The sequence below is a fragment of the Catharus ustulatus genome, chromosome 3 (genome assembly GCF_009819885.2).
Source record: "Catharus ustulatus isolate bCatUst1 chromosome 3, bCatUst1.pri.v2, whole genome shotgun sequence".
Lineage (NCBI taxonomy): Eukaryota > Metazoa > Chordata > Aves > Passeriformes > Turdidae > Catharus > Catharus ustulatus.
Genome location: NC_046223.1, coordinates 22,243,063 through 22,266,064, shown reverse-complemented (window position 1 = coordinate 22,266,064; position 23,002 = coordinate 22,243,063). Strand labels below are relative to the sequence as shown.

At 35.2% G+C, this 23,002-nt stretch overlaps 1 protein-coding gene across 1 annotated transcript in view; it reads right to left on the bottom strand.

Moving 5' to 3' along the window:
* The window catches only part of USH2A (usherin), a 374,098-nt gene that overhangs the window by 307,989 nt on the left and 43,107 nt on the right, over positions 1-23,002 (bottom strand). Inside the window, exons 9-13 of the mRNA XM_033055679.2 lie at positions 22,786-22,879; positions 15,770-15,965; positions 14,865-14,995; positions 4,958-5,153; positions 1,069-1,710 (exon numbers count right to left, since the gene is read on the bottom strand). Coding sequence (XP_032911570.1) covers positions 1,069-1,710; positions 4,958-5,153; positions 14,865-14,995; positions 15,770-15,965; positions 22,786-22,879 — 1,259 coding nt within the window. The remainder of the gene's footprint in view (positions 1-1,068; positions 1,711-4,957; positions 5,154-14,864; positions 14,996-15,769; positions 15,966-22,785; positions 22,880-23,002) is intronic.

The window sequence follows — 23,002 nt, the reverse complement described above, 5'->3', positions numbered from 1 at the left end:
AACCATTTAGTTCTGCATAAACCCTGGCCTTTCTTTTCCAAGGACAAGGGCGGTCACTGACTCGGGGAGCCTTGACATCACTCCTCTGCCAATGTCTGATTAAGTGGCTGCTATAGAGGGTTAGCAGGTCAAACAGCACTGGAGGAGGAACTAAGAAAAACAGAATACTGCCTTATTTATTAGTATATGTACCTAAAATAATTTAAATGAAAGCATTTAAAAAAATACTTAATGGAGGTTAAGCAGCTTTTTTAACCTCTGTTCAAATTATTGAATGGCATATTAAAACCAATGGAGCTATAATGTACCTTTTAATGTGACCTGCTACTTGAATAAATTACATACGTATTTAACTTGAACTAAATCTATCTACTTAATACTATGATGGAAGGTAGGTTAACATTACCTATAGTTTCTATTTACCCACCTACTTTTCAAAACAAAAACATTGAAATATAACTACAGAGCTTCCCACTTACACTCTGTTTACAAATACGGCAAAAATCTTGAACAAACACATAGCAAACTGCACCTATCACCTACTTGTAGGGCCAAACTGTAAGCAGTCCTTCTGGAATCCAGCACAAGCCCAACATAGCAAGGCAAGTGAATGCTTTCTAAGTCGCATGTTTGCCAGCCTCATCAAAGTTTAAGCAACCATCTCTGTGCCTCCTGCCATGCTCAGCTTCATGCATGAAGTGCCCCTCCTGAAAAGTATGCACTCTGCCTTCCAAATCCAAATTTTCATTATGAGGATAGCTGCTGTTCATTAGATTATGCCAATTTACCTCTTATTCAGGGATTGGGTCACAATTATTAGTATATTTTCTCAATATCTAGAAGTCACCTAACCTCATTTTGGACATGTTGAAACTGCAGTAATAATATAAATTCTATAACAACTGGAAATAGAATAAATATTTGATGGTGATTAGGAAAATAATGCTTCCTTTCTCAGAGTTAGGAAGAAATGGAAAAATAACTATATGTCAGAGACACATCTCTAAACATGTTAAAAACTGTAGGAAAACTAACTACATCAAACCAATTGTCTTCCAGTTTTCTTACCTGGTTTACACTCATCACACCTTCTCCCCTGGCGCTGAGGCAGACAGACACACTGCCCAGAAACGTGGTCACAAGCTGTTCCTGCCAAGGTGCCCAGAGTGTCGCAGTCGCAGGGCTGGCAGCCGCGGGCGCTGCTCATGCTGAGGTTGTACATCTGCAGCAGGCACTGGTTGCACCGAAGGCCAGTCACACCAGCTTTGCAAGGACATTGTCCCGTCGATTTGTCACAAAGCAGAGAGCCATTCACTGTGCCTGCCTTCTCGCAGTTGCATGGCAGACAAAGGAAGGAGTGACCTTTCTGCACCCTGTGGTACCCATCCAGGCACTCATCGCAGCGCCTTCCCCCAATATTTGGTTTACACGCACATTGCCCTGTCCTCGCGTCGCACACGGTTCCTGAAATCGACCCTACAGCATCACATTCACAAGCCTTACAACCAGTTACATCCAGCCCATAAAAGTTGTCCGTGCAGGTGTCACAGAGAAGCCCTTTCACTCGTTCTTTACAATTGCACTGCCCGGAAAGAGGGTTGCAGAATTGGTTCACTGAGCCGTGGCTGTTGCACCAACAAGGCTCACATCCATCTTCATTAGAATATCTGAGAGCTTTAAATCCAAAATTGCAACTATCGCACCTCAGACCTGAAAAGAGAAAAGGAATTAATAATAAAAAAAATCCTAAAAGCTAAGAATTTCATTTTTAAAAAGAGTAAGTATACTACACATGGAATAAATAAAAAGGAGGACTGATCTTCTTCACCAGCATAATTAACAGGAGTGACGAGGCTGCACAAATCAATTGTACAACTGTGGCATCCCAAAAATCTGTTTACTTTTCCAATTTGTTTCAGAAGCAATGCATTTCTGCTGGTCTCTCAATGCAATTTAAGGTACTTCTGCAAGAGATTCTTTGTAACATTTTTAAGACAAAGCAGAATTAATCTCTTTGTCTCCCACAACAGCACCTGTTGCACAATCAATGCCTATGTGAACTCTTCACCCTATACTGTAGAACTGCAATACACACAGAATTGCACTGGGTTCACAATCTGTTAATAGATTTATATATTGCATTAAAAACATTAAATATACACTAGGACAGCACAAGTTAGGCTAACTATAACAAATTATTTGCTTAACACCATACTTCAGTTTTATTATTGATTGCATTTTTGTTAGTCTTTATTGTTATCCCTTTCTGAAAGCAGAAAATGTTTTCCATAATCCAAAATGAAATATTTTTATCTAAGCGTATGATTTAGTTAACTCCTGCAGTACATTAAAATATAAACTGTTTTCTTCATGCTTCATCCTGTAGTTTTATTAGCTTTGTTTTCAAAGTCAGTGCTTGCTTTATCCCTGCCCCAAGGGATGGCATTTGTATGTTAGTTTATAAAATGTACATTACAAGAAAGCAAACTAGATTATTATACGAAAAATGCAAATTCAGTTATGTATTTTTCCCTTGCAGTGGGAAAATCCTTCACTATGAAGCTATGACTTAATTGTTTCATATAGGAAAATATAAATACAATCTTCTAGCAAAATATTGTCATAATTTAAAAAAAAAACAAAGCATAAGCAGACAAAAGTACATCTAGCAATGCACATGTAGAAAAATAAAGCTAAAAATGGTAGGGAATGCATTATATATATATATGGATAAAAACTCAAAAACTCCAACAGAAGGCAAGTTCCTTTAACAGTGATGAATGACTCACCTAAGGCATATCATTTAATTTCAATAAGGAAAATAAAAAAGGACCACTATTGCTGCAAATTTTAAAAATAACTGTATTGTTAACAAGAATTATGACTCATTTTGAACTATTAAAATTGGTCTACATGGATTCATATCATATCAGTTTTAAAAATATGTGCAGTGCTTATTTGAATATGCCATACATATTCCTGACAGGTAATCTATTCCTAACGATACTGAGGAAGGCCTACAGGGCATCACATTCAATGTTAACAAGTACAGGGGAGTTAGCATGCTTGGCATTTAATTCACATTCTTCTACCTTTTTATTCTAGATGAATGACCTACTTTAATAAAATTATTGGTGCTAATGTATTTTACTGGTGATAGAATCATTAGTAAGATTTAACAGTTGTGTTAACTCTAACAGTTCATGTTTCATAACATTGCAGTCAGTAGTTGCATTTTTCTGTTATCATGTTTGTTTAAATAGATAAAATGGCAACAGACAGATTGCTCTAAAAACCAATTTAGAAATCCAAAGAAGAAAGTTCCCTAGTAAAGTTTGCTGCACACATTTGAGTGTACAGAAGCTTATACACAATTGGTTTGGAAACAAAAAAGAGAATCTAGTCTGGAAATAATTAGGTGTTTATCCTGCAAATAAACACTTGCATAATTAAAGCCCCTCATCATAGCTACAGAGAAGTACAGAAAGCATAGAGCCATACTCTTTTTTTTTTAAAGCAACTATTTCAGAGAAAATAAAAACAATTCTTAATGTTTTCATCAAGGGGAGAATATGTAATACGCAGATAACCAAACATGTGAAAACCAGACCGTGCATTTTTTGTGTGCCAAACTTGCACTGAATTAAGAAGTGTTTTCACACATTCAAACGTAAAATGTGGGCAAAGAATATATAATTAAGAATGCTCTGAATTCCTTTCTCTTGAAGGTAAAGAAAGGGTTTAAGATACACAAACATTTTCTACTCTTAGCACCCTTTTCATTGTATGAAAAATACAGCATTCCACAGGAAAAGGGACTAAAATTGTTCAGGCTTCAACCTGTTTAAAGCTATTTTCATTATTTGTTGTTATTCTGCATTTTCTTCTTTCTTCTAATTTCCAAAAGCAACAATGACATTACAAATGAGTCAACATTCACAAGTGAGGATATATATAATATCAAATATATTAACATGCACTTGAACATTATTAATGCAACACAGACCCTGGTTAGGGTGAAGAAAAAATAGATTACTAATTCTGTTAATAACAAAGCAGAAGAGGAATTTTTCTTTTTGAGACATATGTATAGTCTGAGACATGTACAGTTACCATGCAAGGCTCACTTTATCAGGAAATTCTCCTTGCATAATATTCCCATACATCAACATTTCAAAGTGTATTATATATACTGTGTATTTTGGGCACTTGATAAATTTTGTCCTTATGTGGCTGTGGCTCCCCTCAAATATGCTGGAAGTAATAAATTGCTATAATCAAATCTAATTTCTGAAAAATACCTGTGGGAGTAACAAACAAAAAAGCACGTCTTGTAAAAAAAATGATAAATAACACAGAAGGTAGCAGTTTATTATAATCAGCTTGGCATTGAATTACAAAATTAAAATTATGTGGCCCTTGATAACTAACCCTAGCTATGTACATGATCTGTGGAATTATGTTGACTTATTTTGCATTTCATAGGAACAGTTCAAAGAAATATAATAGAAAAAAATTGATAGATTTATCACAAAGGACCCTGTAGCACAGAATATTTTGAGAAAAAAATCCATTTATTTTGGTCTATTAAGAAAACTAGCATGGAAATGATTTGCTTAGAACTCATTAAGTACAAAACACGTTGAAAAAGTGCTAATTTCCTGAAAGGAACATCTACGCAGTAAGCAAATTACATTATTTCTGTGACTTATTAGTATGGAGCTATGTAAGTTAACGTAGCTATGCCGTAAAGAAACTTCTAAAGGGTTGATTAAACTAAGCTTCAAGCTGTAGTTTGATGGAATTATTAAATTAATAATTTTTCAACAGTTAATTTCATTCATTTTTGCAATCTGCCTTCAGCAAAGAAGCTTTCTGTACCTTTCATTTAGAAACCAAGTGTTTTATTTCCAGAGAAAACAAGAAAAATGGCTCTGAACTCTTGCATTACACATACCAATAACATTTGCTTTGCACTTGCACTGTCCTGAATTTTGGTGACAGGTAATATCTCCATTGACTGTCCCAGAGGTATTACAGTTACAGGGACTGCAGCCATCAGGGTTTGACTGTTGCAGATTGTAGAATCCTTCCTGGCACTGATTGCATTGTCTGCCAGACACATGTCTCTTACAATTACACTGGCCTCCAATCTAGAAAGATACAAAATATTATAGAATGATGAACATATCTATTTTTAGATTATACATTCATTAGCAACGAGAATGGGAGTATGAGTCGGGGAGGAGAAAATTTTAAATGGAACAGAAAAAAAATAAACCTGTGAGCATTTTTTAATTGTTGAGAGAGAGGAAAAAAGAGAAATGCTGAAACGAGTGTAATTATTCTACTTTTAAATAGAGTTTAGAAGTCCTGTTCTTTCAAAACAGAATGGAAAAAGAAGTGAGCAAACAATGTGGCTGTATTTACCATCTGAACAGAGAACCTGCAAAGAATATTTACAAAATTGCATTGTAGATACGATGACTTCTATTAAAATAAATACTTTTTAAATCACAGTTACCATAAAGAACGATCATCTTCAAAGGTCAAGTTTTGCATTTTTTGCTCTGCCCATATGCTTATTTATTTTAGTGAAAATGTTAGTTAAATAAGAATGAAGCAAAACTGAAGGTTTTCCTTTCTGATTACTCATCCAAGGTACACCTCCTCTCCCTTTACTGAAGGATGTGATCCAACAGCTCAGCAACTGAAACCCTCTCCCTCTTTTCTTGGTTCAGCTGGGATCCAAACCATTGCACTTCCATGGGGGTATGTAAAGGTCCCTCACCCTCTCCCTAAACACGTATCATTGCTATTCAGAAGGAGCTGACACATCCTGTTATGCTTGGACCATAATCTGGGAGTACAAGTCTCATGTCTTGTGCAGGATTAAAGGGCTCCTGAAAAGCTGCCTCAATTTCCCTTTCTGAAAGCCAGGGAAAAACCCCAATCTCTACAATCATCACATTCCAATATGGTGGGGAAACCAACCAAGGGGAAAGGGTAACAACACAGGGATGGAGAAACAAAGACATTGGTTAATGCACAACATGAAAACAATCCCAGGGAGTCAAAGTAACACAGAAATGGGAATTGACAAAAGTTTTGAGATTCATGATTAAGGAACAAAAAACCAACTTTTTAAACTGAAGTGTTCTGGGAAATGCAGAAATAAAGAAAGTGTGTTACAAGGAATTTTTTTGGGGTCAGGGTATTTTTTGTCAGCGCAAATAGTTACAAATATGAACAAGTACAGTAATTCAAAACCAGTACTCATCTATGACAGCAAAAACTCTAATTCAATGTACTTCACTTTTAAATAGCTAACAAACAAAAATGTCTGTCTTTCTCTCTGGTTTCTCCTTTGAAACAAAAATTTCTGTTAACAGTTGCCTTTTTCATCTTTAATCCATGAGTCAAGCCAAGCTGAAACAACAGAAGAGACAAAGATACTGGCAAGTTCCATTTAAATACTATCATCACACCCTCAAATCTAAAATGAAGCTCTAAGCTTTATTAATACAATATAGAGTATTTCAAAACTTATAGCAAATTCTCAGTGCAGGAAATATTGAATAGAAGTTAGAGAAGCATATACTCCTACCCTTTCCTCATAAAAGGATTCTGTAGCCAATAAAATCTCTTTAATATGACTCCCTGATAGAGATCTATTAATGATGCATGGGCCTTATTTTTCAGGAAGATGTAAACATTTAAAGGGCAGGACAACAGCAAGTACGAGAAGAGTTAAAAGACCACAACAGCAGAAAACACAGCAACAAGGATTTTCAAGTCAATTCCCTTCTAGACTGGATTTGATCTAGATATTTAGTGTATTATAAGAGGCCCAGTCATGCATCCTAGCCATTCATCAGAGAACTTACATGTGAAAAGCAACTGAGTTTAATCCTAAATGAAGAAAAATATCCAGTTTAATGCCTAACCATAAAAGAAACATTTTTGTGCTAGTGATTGCAGCATACACAGGTTGCACAATAGCACTCAACTCATACCCAAAAAAACTTTGAAGCTAATCCAAAAGCTACCATGGGAAGGAAAGCATTATATGCAAAATGTAATTTTCAATAAGTGAAAGAAAGATAGGATAGCTAAATAAGAGACGACAACCACCTAATTTTAAAAGTAGAATAAGGCAACACAAAAATGATCAATTAACAAGCAACATGCCTAAAGCATGAAGGAAAAAAAAATATTGAATGTCAGAAACAAAGGAAGACTGCCAGAGAATCAAGTCAAAAAATAATTAAGTGGTATGATTAGGAGATTCAGAGTGGGCACTGGACCCTTTTACTAAAAGAGAAGTGCAGCATCAGTAACAGGCTATCCAGAGGGGATGTGGAATTTCTATTCCCAGAGGTATTAAGATTTATCCAGACAAAACATGACTGACTGGATATAGCACTGACAACAATTCTGCTTTGAGGAGAGAAGATGACCAACTAATGCTTTTAGGATTATGTGTAGCATTCAGGAAAGAGAACCACAAAAGAAGGGAAGTCTTCCACAGCTCTATGAAAGAGGTGCTGCCTTTCTATATCAGGAATGGTTTTTAAGACCGATTTAAAACCAAAGAAGTCAGAAGAAAAATATTTTAGAAAAATGTCAGCTGTTGAAAAGTGGCTACACATGAAATTAAAGTTCTAGATGAAACAAAATATAAAATTTCTGCAATAGTTAATAATTGCTTAAATCAACACCAATAAAAGAGGAATAATATTACATCAATCTCCTTAAAAGGCTGTAAGGAAGTTTCTGAGATCTGTATTTGAGTAGGTTTTTTTGTATCATTGTTCTACATTCTATTAGAAATGAAAATTATATATTGGAAAAGATTGGTACTTTTTCCCCAAAGGAAAATCTTGCTACATGATACAATACTGCATTTCTTTAATACAGGAACATCTTAATATATCACATACACTGAACCAAATAGAGAATAGAATAGACTAGAATAGACTAGAATAGACTAGAATAGACTAGAATAGATCACATACACTGAACCAAATAGATGATAGAAAAGTCAAATTAATTTCTACATCAAGAACTACAAACTTAATGCCTGGGGAAAACCAACACTGACTATAGGTAGACAGTGATATGCCCAAAATTAGCTATTACCACCCAAGAAAGAAGCTGTTAAAGCTGCTCCATTTCCTCTACAAGTCATTTGGAAGCTCTGAAGCAGCTAAAAAGGCAATAGGAAAACTGCGATTATCAATAAAGGAGCTTAAAATTACACAGGAAATCTCATTCTGTGATAAAAATCTGTTTTGTATCAACATTTTACATAATTTGTATATCTGGTTATCCTCCCTAAAATAAAAGAGATCACAGAGTGAGTAGAATAAGTAAAGATACAAAAGAGAAGAGACTAAAGACTTTACAGTTTGGAAATAAAGCACCAAAATGAAAGGAACATAAGGCTACAAAATCATGAGTGTCTTATAGAATGAACATTCTTTTTTTTCCCTCAAGCTATAAGATAGAACACCCAGGAAATTCTAAGAAAGTAAACTTAAAGGAATTACGTGCTTAAAAAATATAGTTAGATTAATTCCATGAGTGGTCACCAAACATGAGGCTACTCAGATGGAAATCCTAAGTTTAGCTCAGATAGCCCTAAACCCATAAATAACTGAAATCTAGAAAAGCACATCACAGCAGGGTCATGCTTCTGGTAATCAGAGAAGATACTGTGCTAGATTAGTCTCATTTCATACAGCAGAGCTGTTCTGATCCTGAATACCTGGAAATCCATGGCTAATTGTGAGCAAAAGGTAGGTATTTCCAGATACTACAAGTGAAACATGTAGATTATTAAGTGCTAAAAGAAGCAAAGAATACCAGGATCTCCAGCATAATTTTGTGTCAAGCTATTAGAAGAAGCAGTAATTTTCATCACATGCACTTGCAGAAAATGTACATGCCTAAACTTAGTCATAACAGGGTAAAAAAGATTATGCTTGAAGAATAAATATAACTCTTCAAATGAGGAAGAAATGTGTGGCCAGCTAAAAAATTCAAATTTTATCCAGGAACTAGCCAACAAAACTATTTGCAGATGTCCCTGTAAAAAGAATATTTGGGCTTAATCTGGGAAGAACTTGATCTAAAAATGAGAAACAGAAAAACGATAACTTTTCTGTACAGACAGAGAAGCACCAAAATAATTTGTGAAATACTTGGCAATGAATACTGTTTCAAAGAAGCTGAGCAAGCTGATAAATGTTTATAATGATGCAGAAATAGGTGTACCACAGGTTATATCATGGAAATCTACATCAAAATGGGGAGAACAAACCATTTCAGTAACTACATAAAAATCCAAGTGAATTATGAAAGAAAGAGGCTATTTTTGTTATTGTTACTATTTCTGTAAATCTAGTTTACTTTGGAAACCATGGTCTCATTGAAAATATTGGTAACAATGGATATTTAAAGGTTTTGTTAACTGGAATTTCACCAGTTGTTCACTGGAGATATTACTTAAACTTTCCTCCTTCCCTGATTCAAAAGTCATCTGCCATGTAAAGAACAATATTTCAATTTTCTATAACCAATGCTGCTATTGAAGTGCAGAAAGGAATATGTGCTCCTGTTACTCATGCCTGAGAAGCCTGGTTCTGACCCAAACAGTGAGCAGACACAAACAGCCTGTGTATTAACATGACCATCTTGGCACTAAATCACTGATGGAAAATATCTGTCTGGATTGTTCACTCCGAAAATAAACCTGGCTGAGTATTACTACCAAGTGGTGGTATGTCTTGGGACCTCATAATTGCAATTGTTATTTGACACAGAAAATCACTGATGCTGAGTTTACATGTATCCCTTGTGTCATTTATAATCTACGTACAAAATACATATTATTCCTATATCCTTGAGTGTAAACAGTTACAAAAATATGCCAGCAACCTTCCCTGCATAAAGCACAGCTGCAGACTCATCCTTAATCAGAAATCCAAGTACTTAATGTTTCTGAATTTTAGGTATACTGAGCAGCTCATCTGCTTTAGACTCTTGTGATACCACTCTTTAACTGAGGGACACTTTAACACATTACATCTAGAATGACAAATTCAAAGTGAAGCCTGTTCAGCAACCCTTCCAATGTCCTGTTACTATACTGATAAGCACACAGAGTTAAAAAGAGATTTAAGCAGCCAGGACAAAGGGCGAGATATTCCAAAGAAATGCCTTAATTGTTGGTTAGAGTACAGCAAACTGTTTCGCCATAGCACTCACCTTGTAGATATTCAACATGTACATATCACACTATCAGAAATAAAACTTCTATTTAAACTCTTGTTGCCCATACGTATTCTTGTATTATAAAATGCAATTTGCTGGAAAAATCATTTCCCTAAGCCTTTCTGAAAGTTAAAATCAACTCCTTCCTGTTGAACATGCTTGTAATTTCAAATTGCTATTCTTTGGTGTCTGTAACAGAAGCAACATAGTGTCAAAAACATTATCAGAAAATCTCTCCAATTCTGGACAATAAATGCATTATGAGGCTGGATCTTACTAAATAAAACAAATAAAACTGACATTTAAAGCTTCTTTTTACAAAGTTAATGTCTGGTTCTGAAGCCCAAAACACCTGACAAAAAATAACATTTTATAATTGGCGAAGTCATTACTAATTTCAATTATTTACTCTCTACCACAGCAGAAGCATCTTCCCTTGACCCACTGCAAGCTTCAGGGCATTGCAAGACCCAGGGGTATATTTAGGTCTGGCATGAAATTCTTTCTGTTCATCCTGCCATCACCAGTTTTGCAATTGATTGGTACCAGTCTCAACATTCTGCCCTTCTGATATAAATGCTAATCATGTATTTCTCACTATCTTCTTACTTGATGCAAATCTGGCAAGGACCCCAGCATCCAGTTGTCTGCAGTCTCAGGAAGGGGGAGCAAGGGGGTTGAGGACTTTTATTTTCTTTTCCTTTTCTCCAGTTTAGGAAATGAGAACAGTACAGTGTGCTGGCTCACACACATAGGTTAATGGTCTGACACCAAATACCTGAGAGTATTCTCGGCATGTCGGCTTTGGGAACTGAAAATTGAATAAGCAGCAATAATGAAGTTCCTTTGCACTCCCCTGATATCTCTTCTTGTCATCACGTATGATGACTTTCAAAAGTCAGTAGCTTTCTACTACTTCTGCTCAAAACATAAAATGAGGCATTTACCCTCTGCCCACAACACTTCAAGGGGTGGGAGTGGACCAAATCCCAGAAATAAACTCTCACAGAAAACCAGCATTTCCACTTTATAGAATCCATCCAAAATAAAGCCATAGGACTACTGAACACAAAAAAACCTCATTTTCCCTCATTTTTGCAATAAGGTTAAAGGCCTTCCATCAAGGGAAACCCAGGATTCAGAACACATACAGTGTTGATTTTTTATGGACTCCACTATGTGCAATATTTTTCATTGACACATTTGCATCCTTTACATTCCTTATTCTCTTTGGTATATCTGATGACTGAAATCCCCTTAATTAAGTGCTTTAACCTATATTCTTTTTCTTGCAACACATATTCCGTTTATTTATTTATTGTCAATCAAAATAAATGGGTTGAAATCCATGTAGATGGATAAGTGAAAATGAAAACGCTCATTCTAATTTTAGATAAAAGAATTAACTCAGAAATGAAAATAGAAATAGAAATACTATTTTCATTTTAGGCATACATATATATATATATACAGCTTTTAAAAAACAGTGTTTAGGGAGTGTATAGATTTCGCCTTTCTGAAGTATCTTTCACCTACAGAGTAACTGTTCAGACAGTTACTTGGTAGCACTGGAATTTGCTTTCATGTGAGGCTTCAGAGAAAATAGTAACTAACATTTTGTTAATTTTCTTGCCTTAGAGTTTTCTTGATGAGACAATACAGTTGCCACCTTGACAAAAGAAAATTAAGTCTTTGCAACTCTGAACAATATCCTCTGCAGTAAAATACAGCTTCCTCACAAGAAGAAATACATGGTACACACTTATTGGGACGCTAAGGATAAATTTTTAAAAATCAGCAAAAGCTGAGTAAGAAAGATAACTAAACTCACTGAGACCAGAATGTTACTTTCAAAGACTAGGCAAAGGCAATAGCAGCACTTTCAAATTTGCCTAATAACAAATGCCCAGGAACATAGTGCTTCCCCCCACCCCCAGCATTATATATTACTTAGTATAATGAAGAATCGCAAAAGGACTACAAGTTGCCATGCCTGATAGAATATGTAAGCATTTGTAGAGCAGTCTGGGTAAAAAGCAGCACAGGAAAACTAGTAAAGGATTTTGGTATGAGGGCCAGAAAACATTAATCTCCAACTAGAGCAAGATTCTGGTAGAATCAGTAGTATTCTGGTAGAACTTTCTCACATGTGAATGGTTAGGGGGAAAGGAGGAAGGCAGCCAATTCTTTTTTCACTCTCCTAAGACTCAAGCACCTCTAACAGTTCATCTGGACTTTCTGATTGTTTGAAATATTTCATGACAAATGCTCACAATGACAATGCAACCATCTTTTCTACAATGACTAAACATCAATAACCAGCACAGAAGCAGACAAATTTTATCAGGTCACAGCAATTCTTGCTTATACTCACCAGTCCCAAAGGAAAACCTCACTCTGCAAAAATACCTAACAAATTGCTTGTGGATGCACTGTTAAACCACTTTTCTAAAATTCCACCTGTTACTGTAAGCCATAAAGTCACCATTTTGAAGTTTTACTGTTAGTTTGCACTTTAAAATACAAAGGAAGTTACACACTCATCTGTAAGTGGACGTGATCTTCAGATATATAGGAAGTGAAAAACACTGCAAGAGAGAAAATTCTCTATACCTACCTGCATTTCTCTCCAAGGGTAGAGTGTGATAGGTAACAGAAGAGGCATAAAGTTTTCATGATCAGGCCAAAGAACTCAGATGGAGCAACTGCATTGCAGACAGTTCCTCTACACATCTTGCAAACTATCATCATGAATTACTTCATTTGATGAGTGAATGTTCCTTCTGTGTAATTCAATGGATTAGATTGTTTTGTGATTCAACGGATTAATTTTGGAACTCTGTACCTCTTGGAACTCAGAGACTAAAGTGGTACTTTGCAAAAAGAAAAAAATGTTGATGATCTGAAAAAAGTGATGAGTTATGCAGTAAAAGTGTATTCTGCTTCATTTTTGGCAAATTTCCTTGAAAATTATCAATGTGATGTGACAATTAATTTTCATGAGTAGGGTCCTTATTCCTTATGATTCCATCTTCCACAGGTCAAATTTGGAAACACTTCCTCCAATGATGCCTTCCTATTTCATGTAATTCATTTCAGCCTTTAGTCCCCAGCCTTATTAATCTATTCTTTAATGCCTCTCAATCATTTCTACCTGCTCTGCTTCTCCTGCAGCAATTGATGCTTTATTGAGCAATAGAGTCTGCCCCATTTCTCCCATTTTATCTCCCCGTTCATACTTTCATGGTCAGGTATCATCAACATTCTTGTATATTTAAGTATAAAGCACTGATTTCTGTAAACCACTGTTCCTCTGATTATTAATCACAGTTAAAGCTGATTTAGGTTAGCATTTCACCACAAACCCTGGGTACACAAATTAACATTTGCTTTCATTCCTCCTGTGTCTTGAAAAAAAGTCCTAACATGATACCTGTGTTCTGTAGGCTTTTTTTATTCCACTTCTGTGTAACTGGCAGTGTGGGTTACTTCAGAAGACTGAAAATTATTTTATAATTTCTCTTTTTAATACAGTAGACTATTTAAAAAAATATTTTGCTAAATGTGCATGTCACACAGAATATGTACCAATGCATGAGTCCTGTGAGGCACACTGAGTCAAGCTGGGCACATATCTGTAGCTCTCTGACGGTAACTGAGGATGAAAATACAATAGGATCCACAAGAGTTCACTGTTAAATAAAATTCAATGACAAGTGCATATGATGAAAAAAGCCAGAGATTACTTTACGGATAGAAGTGTTGAAAAAAGAGATAAGAAAGTAGCAACAAGCTGAAGAAATTCTATCACATTTCCCTGTGGAATAAGTTCTACCTTTAAAATGAATTTCGAAACAATTATTTTCTTACCTGTTCCTAAGAAAATTTAGATTTTGGCAATGGACAGGACACATGTGAATAGAACACAAACCACAATATATCTTTAGAGTATGTTCAAAATTTTAATCACTCTTCCTGGTTTTTTTTTCCAACGTGCATGTTTTAAAAGTTACAGATAGATCTATTATTGGACTAGACAGCTTGCTTGACAATGAGGTCCATTGGCTTTAAAAGCATAGCTGATGGTGTTCTCTGTTCAGCATCACTTTGTGGGTTTCTTTTATTTTTAATGGACTTTATAAATTAAAAGGAAGATCAATCCTTGTCTTATTATAGGGAAAAGTAGCTTAATTTTAGTTCAATTTCAGGCTCAGCTTATTGCCTGAATTTTCAAAACCTTTTAGTAACTTTAAGACAGTACCAATACCTTCAAAAACACTCAAAACCTAGAAGTTTTAACATTACTGAGTGCAGAGGTAGCCTCACAAAACTACTATTTACACAGCATCTTTTATCTCTGTTTTGATCTAGATGAGTAACTCTTCAGCAGTACATCTCAAATTCTCTGTTTTCTCAGCTTTCAAATGTCTGATGTAAGTCAATCATCATTTCGAAGAGCCTGAACTTAAGCTTTTTTTTTTTTTTTTATAGACTAGTTACCATTTAAACCTACTTTGTAAAATCTTATGGCTGTCTACTCAACTGATTGAAATGTTTTCTCCTTTTTCTGTATGGAGGTTACTTACATTATCACATAGGAGGCTGTTATTTTTGGTGCCTGTTGCGTTACAGTTGCAGGGTTTGCAAACATCAATGGCTGAAAGATCTGCACCTGCTTGTCTGTAATGGAAATCCTTGCACAGCTCACAGTTCCTTCCTGCATGAAAGAAAGGTTATGCATTATGGCTTCCAATTCATTAAAATTAGCTGTATAATTCAAAATTAAAGACTATTCCTTTGAGAGAATTCTATAATTTTCAGGACGTCCATTTTAATGCACCTTTCATCTCTACCTGCCAATTTAGTGATCCAGAGCATATGAAACAATGAACCTGTTACAAACTATGTTTTACTCCATTAAACTTCCATCTGTTATATAATACCACACTTATATAAAAGCTGTGCCATGCAAATGCCTATATATTTTTTTTTGAAAAATTGAACCTGAAACTTCTTTTTCTATCTTTACTAGATAAAGCCAAGAAAACTGAAATAAAAGTGATTTTTAATTCAAATGTACTACCTACATTGAATAAAGAGATTTATTCAACAAGCAAGAAACTGACATTAGAGCAAAAAATTGACAACCTTTTTAGATGCTGCCTGTTAAACTCATCCAAAAAGATTATATTTTGGATTTAAACGCTCTAGCACAAGTAATGGGAATAGCCTTTAAAACACATATTTCAATTATTAATTTGAATGTGTTTTGCATGAAAGTTTTTACACAAGATTGGATTAAATTTTACAGTATTTTCCCATGGTTTAAGAGTTGACACCACTGTTGTTACTGCAATATCTGCATAGTTTAAAAATGCATATACATGAGAATTTATTGGACTGTCAGCCACTGAGCATTACTAATTTCAGCTGACACAAGACTTAGTCGAAAAGGAAGTGCAAAATAAACAGTCCATTCTCTTTGACTTACCAGCTGTGTTGTGCTGACAGTTATCACACACTCCACCACCACCTCGGTGGTGTTCCTGAGGAAAAGGATCCACTGCTAAGTCATAGTGGCAGCTTTCTGCATGGCCGTAACACTGACAAGGTTTGCAATTATGGGCATGGACTTGGTCACCTGGATGAAAAGGTTTGTCGTTGTACAATGGCAAACAGTGATCACACTGAAATAAATCGGAAAGAAAAGAAAATGCTGCTTCTTAGACATGAATATTTCTTCACCTCATAAGTTTACTATTAGAGTCTCTATGTTCATATTTTTTATGTGGTTTCCCCAATTTAAATGTTAATAATATTTGACTTAGACAAAAAGGGAGAAAGCACAAAGGTAAATAACAAACCCAACAATTCCATTATTGTTTTAACCTTTTTAAGCCACTTTAAAAACAGTAAAACCAAGGAAGGTGGGCAGAAGAACAAAATTTTAATTTAGATACTCGACACAGGCTAATGTCCTGAGATTTCAATTCACTTAAACCTTCAGAGATGCAAAATGGTGCTTGCTGTTTTTGATGCAGAACATATTTACCTAATCCATCCATTTGGGTGGATTTTAAACAATGTTCTTTTAGTTTCTGACATTGTAATAACTGTAGTTTGTACTACTACAATTTGACCCTGTGAGTGAAACAAAAGAAACAAAATATATTGCAATACAATTTCCATCCTTCAGAAGGAATTGCTTCAAAGTAAGTTGCTTCTGTTAAGTATTTGAGCAACTATTTTCTTTTTTGGGTAACTTCCTTCTAAATATTAAGAAGCATGCCCATCTTTCTTCATGGTTGTTATTCTAAGCATTATCATAATTATTTGTTATTTTTTAGTGTGTCTGTATCACTTATACACTGAAGTATTGAAGTTTCTAAACTATTTCACTCACTGCTGGTGCTGGGAAAGCATCATCTGTGTGTAAAAGAATCTGAATTAAAAATCAGAAGCTTAAGATAGTCCAACAATTGCAGACCAGTCACAATTTATAGCAAAAGCCACTTGGGAGAGAAAATGAAATCACAAGAATTTATCTACTGAAATTTAGTTTTAATACACTACATAAAAAGTAAGCAATACAATAGCAATAATAACTGCACCTTTTTCTTATCTGTGAAAAACAAACCAAAACCACATAATATCACCACAGTGAGAGAAAAAAGGAGTTTTCAGGATAAAAATTAGCAGGGTTTCACTTGAGACCTTGAACTCTGCCCTATGTTTATTAGAGCAATCACTGCCCAATTGTGATTATCTCACTTTAAGTGCACTAAGGGCAACACCTTGACCATAACTCTTCAAAAGTTACATAGCTCTAACTTATTCAAGTCCTTTCCTCATCTACATCCATGTCCCCTCTCTCTCCACATGGAGAAAAATCAGCACCCAGCAACATGAGACAAGAGGGTTCATTCAGGCATGGCACGAGTTGGGAAGCACAACAAAGAAACAAGCTACCAGCCAAGCTATCCAGCTCATGCAGCTCCCTCCTCCCAGCATATCTATGGAAATATGGCCTCCTTGAAAGGAAAACAGTGCAGGAATAGCTAACAACCTGTCAGCCCTGAGTTTCCATTTGTGCATGGCCAGCCACACAGCAGCTGAAAGCATTCATCATCTCATTTCAGATTTAATCTTGGATCAGTTACTTATGCACACCTGTGCTTGCACCTATTGTTAAATGACACACAAGCACGAAGGAGTATGAGAGAAAAAGATGGCATCTGATTACATAGCAAGGAGCTTCTGAAACATCTCTTGTTCTGTGACTTTTAAAACTTTGGAAAAACTTCTAAGAATCATAGAATTACTAAGTTGGGAAAAGAACTTTAAGGTCATTCAACTTTGAATGAAAGTTAAACTATTAACCAAACACTGTCAGGTTCACCACTAAACCATGTCCCTGAATGCCACATCTACACACTTTTAAAGATTTCCAGGGACAGTGATTCCACACTTTCCCTGGGCAGCCTGTTCCAATCCCTGGCAATCCTTTCATTTGAGAAATTTTTCCTAATATCTAATCTATACTTTCTCCAACCCAATTTGGGATTATTTCCTCTTGTTCTATCACTTCTTACCTAGAAGAGATTTACTCCCCCCATCTACAACATCCTTGGCAAAAAAGCAGTCATTCAGAAATTGGCAATGAGTGTGAAACATTTGTTTTTCTAGCAGTTGTCACACCTGAATGCAATAAAAATGGGCACTGGAGCCCCATGTCACCCTGTTGTTTGTCACACCTTTATTAGGTTAAGATTTGCATTTAACTTCCACACCTCCAGGGCTGAACTTTCATGTTTGGTAGCATTATGATGTGTATGTTGCCATCTTCAAGTCTTCATCCACCACATCTAAACTCTGCATTTGTCCAAAGCATAGTAGTTGAGAATTGCAAATTGAGAGATTTGGTGTTTGGTTCTTGGCTACCACATGTAAAATGGGATAGGTTTATAAAATTTCCACGTGAAAGTCCCAAAATGCCCATGGCAAATTCTAGCAGTATATTTACGGAGGACGTAAATGCATAACAAAATCAACATTTCTCTGTAACACCCAGAAACATGCAGCTGTCCTTATTCTCGGTTACATCCAGGCCCTTCAGAAAATATCTTAAATATATGGTTTTCCCTACAGCAAATAACAAACATGTCTTCTTGATATATAGTATCTGAACTTTTCACCATCTGTGAAAAGTTTCCTGAGAGAACATCACATGAAGACAGACCTAGCCTAACTTGGCCCAATTTCTAGTCTAAAACCAAGATTAAAAACTGACTTTCAATAATGAATTCAAGAATTCTTTTTTTTTTTTCTTTTTAACTACAATTATTTTTAAAAATTTAACTTCAAAATTCCTGAACCAAGCATTGTTATGGAAAGATCACTGGTGGCTTGAGCCTTTATGTACCATGTCCATTTTTAGGCTCTAAGAATTCTGAGGACAGTGCCTCTGAAGAAATAGTCAACAAATATCCAAAGAAATACTTCAGACAGTTAACAGCAACAGTATTTTAAAACTTGCAATATGTCATGATTAACTAGAACCTTCTATTCCAACACTTTTTAAGTATCCTGCTGCTTGCCTCTCAGTGGCATTCTTATACATATATATTTGCATATATAAATATATATATGATTTTAAATGGAATTAATTCCTTCTTTTCCTTTTTGTAACCAACGCAGAAGTTTGCAGCGCAGTCTGGAAGCTCAGTTGCAATAAACAATATACATATACACCTATAATACATATGCTTCTGCAATACATGTTATCAAAAGTACACAATTTTAAAATGTGATGAAGTGACAGCAAGGTTAGAATGCCACCTTCTCAGGCATTTTGAAATGCTGACTTGTCTTTGAAAAGCTCCATTATGTATAGCACCCATGTTTATTTATGCTGCCCTGTAAGTGTTGACTGTAATGGGATAATTAATCATATACAATTTTTTCCTTCCTACCACATCCCCTTCTGTATCCATCCACTATGCTTTCACTCCATTTAGTTTCCTTTGCCAAATAAATATAGCTTCTAGGGAATATCTATTCCAAATAGCTTTGCCATGCTCTAAAGACAGTCTTAATTTCCTCACGGCTTTCACCAGCACCCTCACTACAGCATTTGAATATCTACCAAGACTACATGTGAACTATATTTGTCTCTTGTGAACTCCCCAATGATCAAAGAGCTTTTAAACTTAAAAGCCAGGTTTTACTAGGGGGAAAAAAAAAAAAAAACCCACAACCAAAATTAGAACACTAAGTGACTCCCAGGGACCAAGGAAGACAGAATAGAAATGAAAGGTGTCTTATGGGGTTCCATCCCAATGTTCCATGTACCAAAAAGTGCATTTTTTTTCTGGTTTACTTGTTTCTGCAAGTGAGAGCTCTTTGTTAATGAGTATAATATAGTAAATATTTACAGCTCCTCATGTACTATTTATGATCAATTCCAACATCTAACATGATACAGATTGATCTTTAACTAAGTTTCACATATATTCTTCTGTAACAATATAAAAAGAAGTCTTATTTATTCAATTCTTGATAAATCAACACATGTCATATCCAGTTTTCAGTCCTCAGATGTTTATAACTATTATGGAAAACTCTGAACAACTGAAGCCTTTACTGGATTCAGTCAGTCTCTCACTTCCATTCACACCTTCTCAAGCATTTATCAGAGTGGATTTATTTAAAATTTTCTTTTCTGTTATGATTTCTATAATTATTCCTGTATATTTTGCCATTACCTTTCTCTATTAAGTTCTATAGGGTTGATTTAAATGAGGGTCTGAGGTTGCAATGTTAGGCTAACCTTGCTTGACTGTCTTGTTCTTTCATGAGCTGTTTTGAGCTTGTCATGTGACTGCTTGGAAAGTTTTTGAACATACTTTTACTTGAGTCTAAAAATTTATTTTTGCATACAAATGTTGCCAAAATCTGGACTCCACTCTCAGCCCCTCAGTTTCCATTTGTAAAAGGCAGAGCCATCTCCCAAAGTAGGATTCAAGGCATTTAGAGAACAATTTGTAAATGAAAAAGCTGAACTTTTTTTTCATAAAATGAGAGACAATCTTTGTGAGGATTAATTTCGTCTTTTTTCATGAGCTGCCCCCTCAACATTTGCAAATTATTCTTAAGCACCCCCTTCTTCCCATCATCTCATATTTCACAGCAACATATTTCATCATCATTCTTCACCAAAACAGATCTCAGAAAAAAAAATAATTCAATTTGGTATGTCAGATTTCATAACATAGTGATGCAAGTATCTAAACTAAGATTTCCATTTGTAGTAGTTATGCAGATTTTTCATTTCTGGTATTGCTTTGCTGCGCAACAGCTAGCCAGATGTATATGCCAGATAAATTCAAGATAGTAATTTTAGCTGTATTAAGTGTAAACCTGACAAGGACATACTCTGTCATATGTAAAAAACTTTCCAAGGATCTCTGATTTCTAGCACAAGATATTGAAAAAACCCCACCCCAAAGCCAAAATCTTTCTTATAGCCCCTCAGTTGTGATGACTTACTCACTGCTAGCACAGAACTTAAAAAAAAAACACTGCTTGCTGATAGTGTTATTTCTTCTCCAAAGTATTTTCTTTTTCTCTACCAAAAAAGTTATATTTGGAAACTTCCTTCATCAAATGCTTACTTAAACAAAAACAAAAAAATTTTGCAGTTCCTAATTCACTGGGGTGGGAGCCAAAGAAACAAGTGCAAATCTATCAGACAGTTTTATCATTGTCAATGATACTTAAGAATCAGGTTGGATTTTTGTTTTGCTTTGAAGTGTTAGCCTTACCAAAAAAAACCAAAAAAGCAAATCCCCAAAAAATTTCTTTAAGATGTTTGGATTCCATGTAAACCATTGATAAAATTCAAAGTAATTAGTGATATACTTCCAAATATTAATTCTATTTTATTACTGCTATTTTATTTCATATTTAATAGATACTGACATGGTTATTAAAGAATGAGAAAAATAATTAAACAACATCCTTATTGTACTCTGAATTAATACAGCTAATTCAAGCACTTAAATTATAGTTACAATGCATATATGCCAAACCAAAGATTTGTGACACACAGTGGAACAACCCATTAACATCGACAGAAAATATCTGATAAGGCAGATAGATCATTAAAATGTATTTGGTTTGTTTTCACAAGGTAGCATAAGTCTTGCAAGAGTGCTTGGTGAACTTCCAGATCTTATTAAATATTTATAATTAATCCGTACAAAGTAACATTTCACAATGTGTGTTCTAATTAAAGGGACACTGTCAGCTTGAATATTTTTTTCTCATTTGACCCATCCAAAAACTTGAAATTTCTGCTCAAGTCCCATTTAGACTGTGGATCCTAGACTTCTGCTTAAGAAGTGAGAAAACTTAGATCTCCTATGAAATTATACAAAGGTCTTTCACACAATCATGAGCACTGTATCAAATTCTCTGAGGTTACTTCTCACTCTGTTCCAGCCAGCACAGACTGCTTTGGGGTTTTCTTGATGTGTGATTAGTGTCCCCTTTGCTATTGCTGTTGCTATTCTACATAACTCCTTCTTAATTTTATTTGCAAAAGGCATACATGTAGTGAGGAATACAACATGTATTCACAATGAAAATCTACCACTCAGTGATATTGAGAGATTCGTACCTTTGATGTAGCTCATTCTTTTCCTGTTTTTTTAATTTTTTTTTTTTTTTTTTTGCTTTTGATGTAAATAATTAATCTAGGCAATCTTTTCTCTGAGGTAGTTTTTTTTGCTCATACATCATGGTTCTGCTTTTGTTAAGTTGTATGCAAAGGGCTTCCAAGAAAATCAAAGGTTGCATTAAATAAGTGAAAAGTGGTACCACTGAGCTCTCCTCTACATATTTATCTAGAATACCATGACTTACAGTAAACAACCCCATTTTCGTTCTTCCATAGCCAAGAATTATAAAACTGTTAGAATCACAAATGAAAATTATAATTTTGCATTTATGGTGGTTTGGTTTGCATTATGGACCACTTGAACTGTTTCCTTTCAAATGAAACTAAATTGGAAGCTGAACTCCATTACTTTGGCTACTGCATTCCATGCATTAAATGGGTCTGGAGTCCATAGGAGCAGACTAAAATTACCACAGAGTATACATTCACCCTACAGGACTCTTGCTACAGCAGGCAGAGAGAATCTTTATTAGATGCTCACAGTCTAAACTCAGATTTGCACCTAATGTTTGAAAGTCGCATAATCTCTAAAAAGAAATCAAATCCCTGAACAGGACACTCCTGATGTTCTGTAGTGGAGTGGCTTTTGGTGCGGGTGGAGAGTGGAATGCATCTGTTTCCTTAATTGATACAGATCTGCTACAGAAAGCTTCCCTCTAAAAGACAGGTCTACATTAGCACACACATATACACACTCTTTCCCAGGACTGAAATCGCAGCGTTGAGGCTGTTCATAAGTGGCACAGACAGACAAAGGGGAGACTCACGTTATTTCCTTCTGTATAACTTTCCTTGACACACAGGCACCTGTATGGTTTCATAGCTGTGTCACAATCATCAGCATGGCCATGGCAATTACACCTGAAAAAATGGGTGGTGTCAAAAGTTAAAACACGAAAACACATCTGTGCAAAAATAGATTGCACAGTCACAAAGTCAATTTTGTGTATTACACAGTCTGGTTCTTCATTAAGAACAAATAAA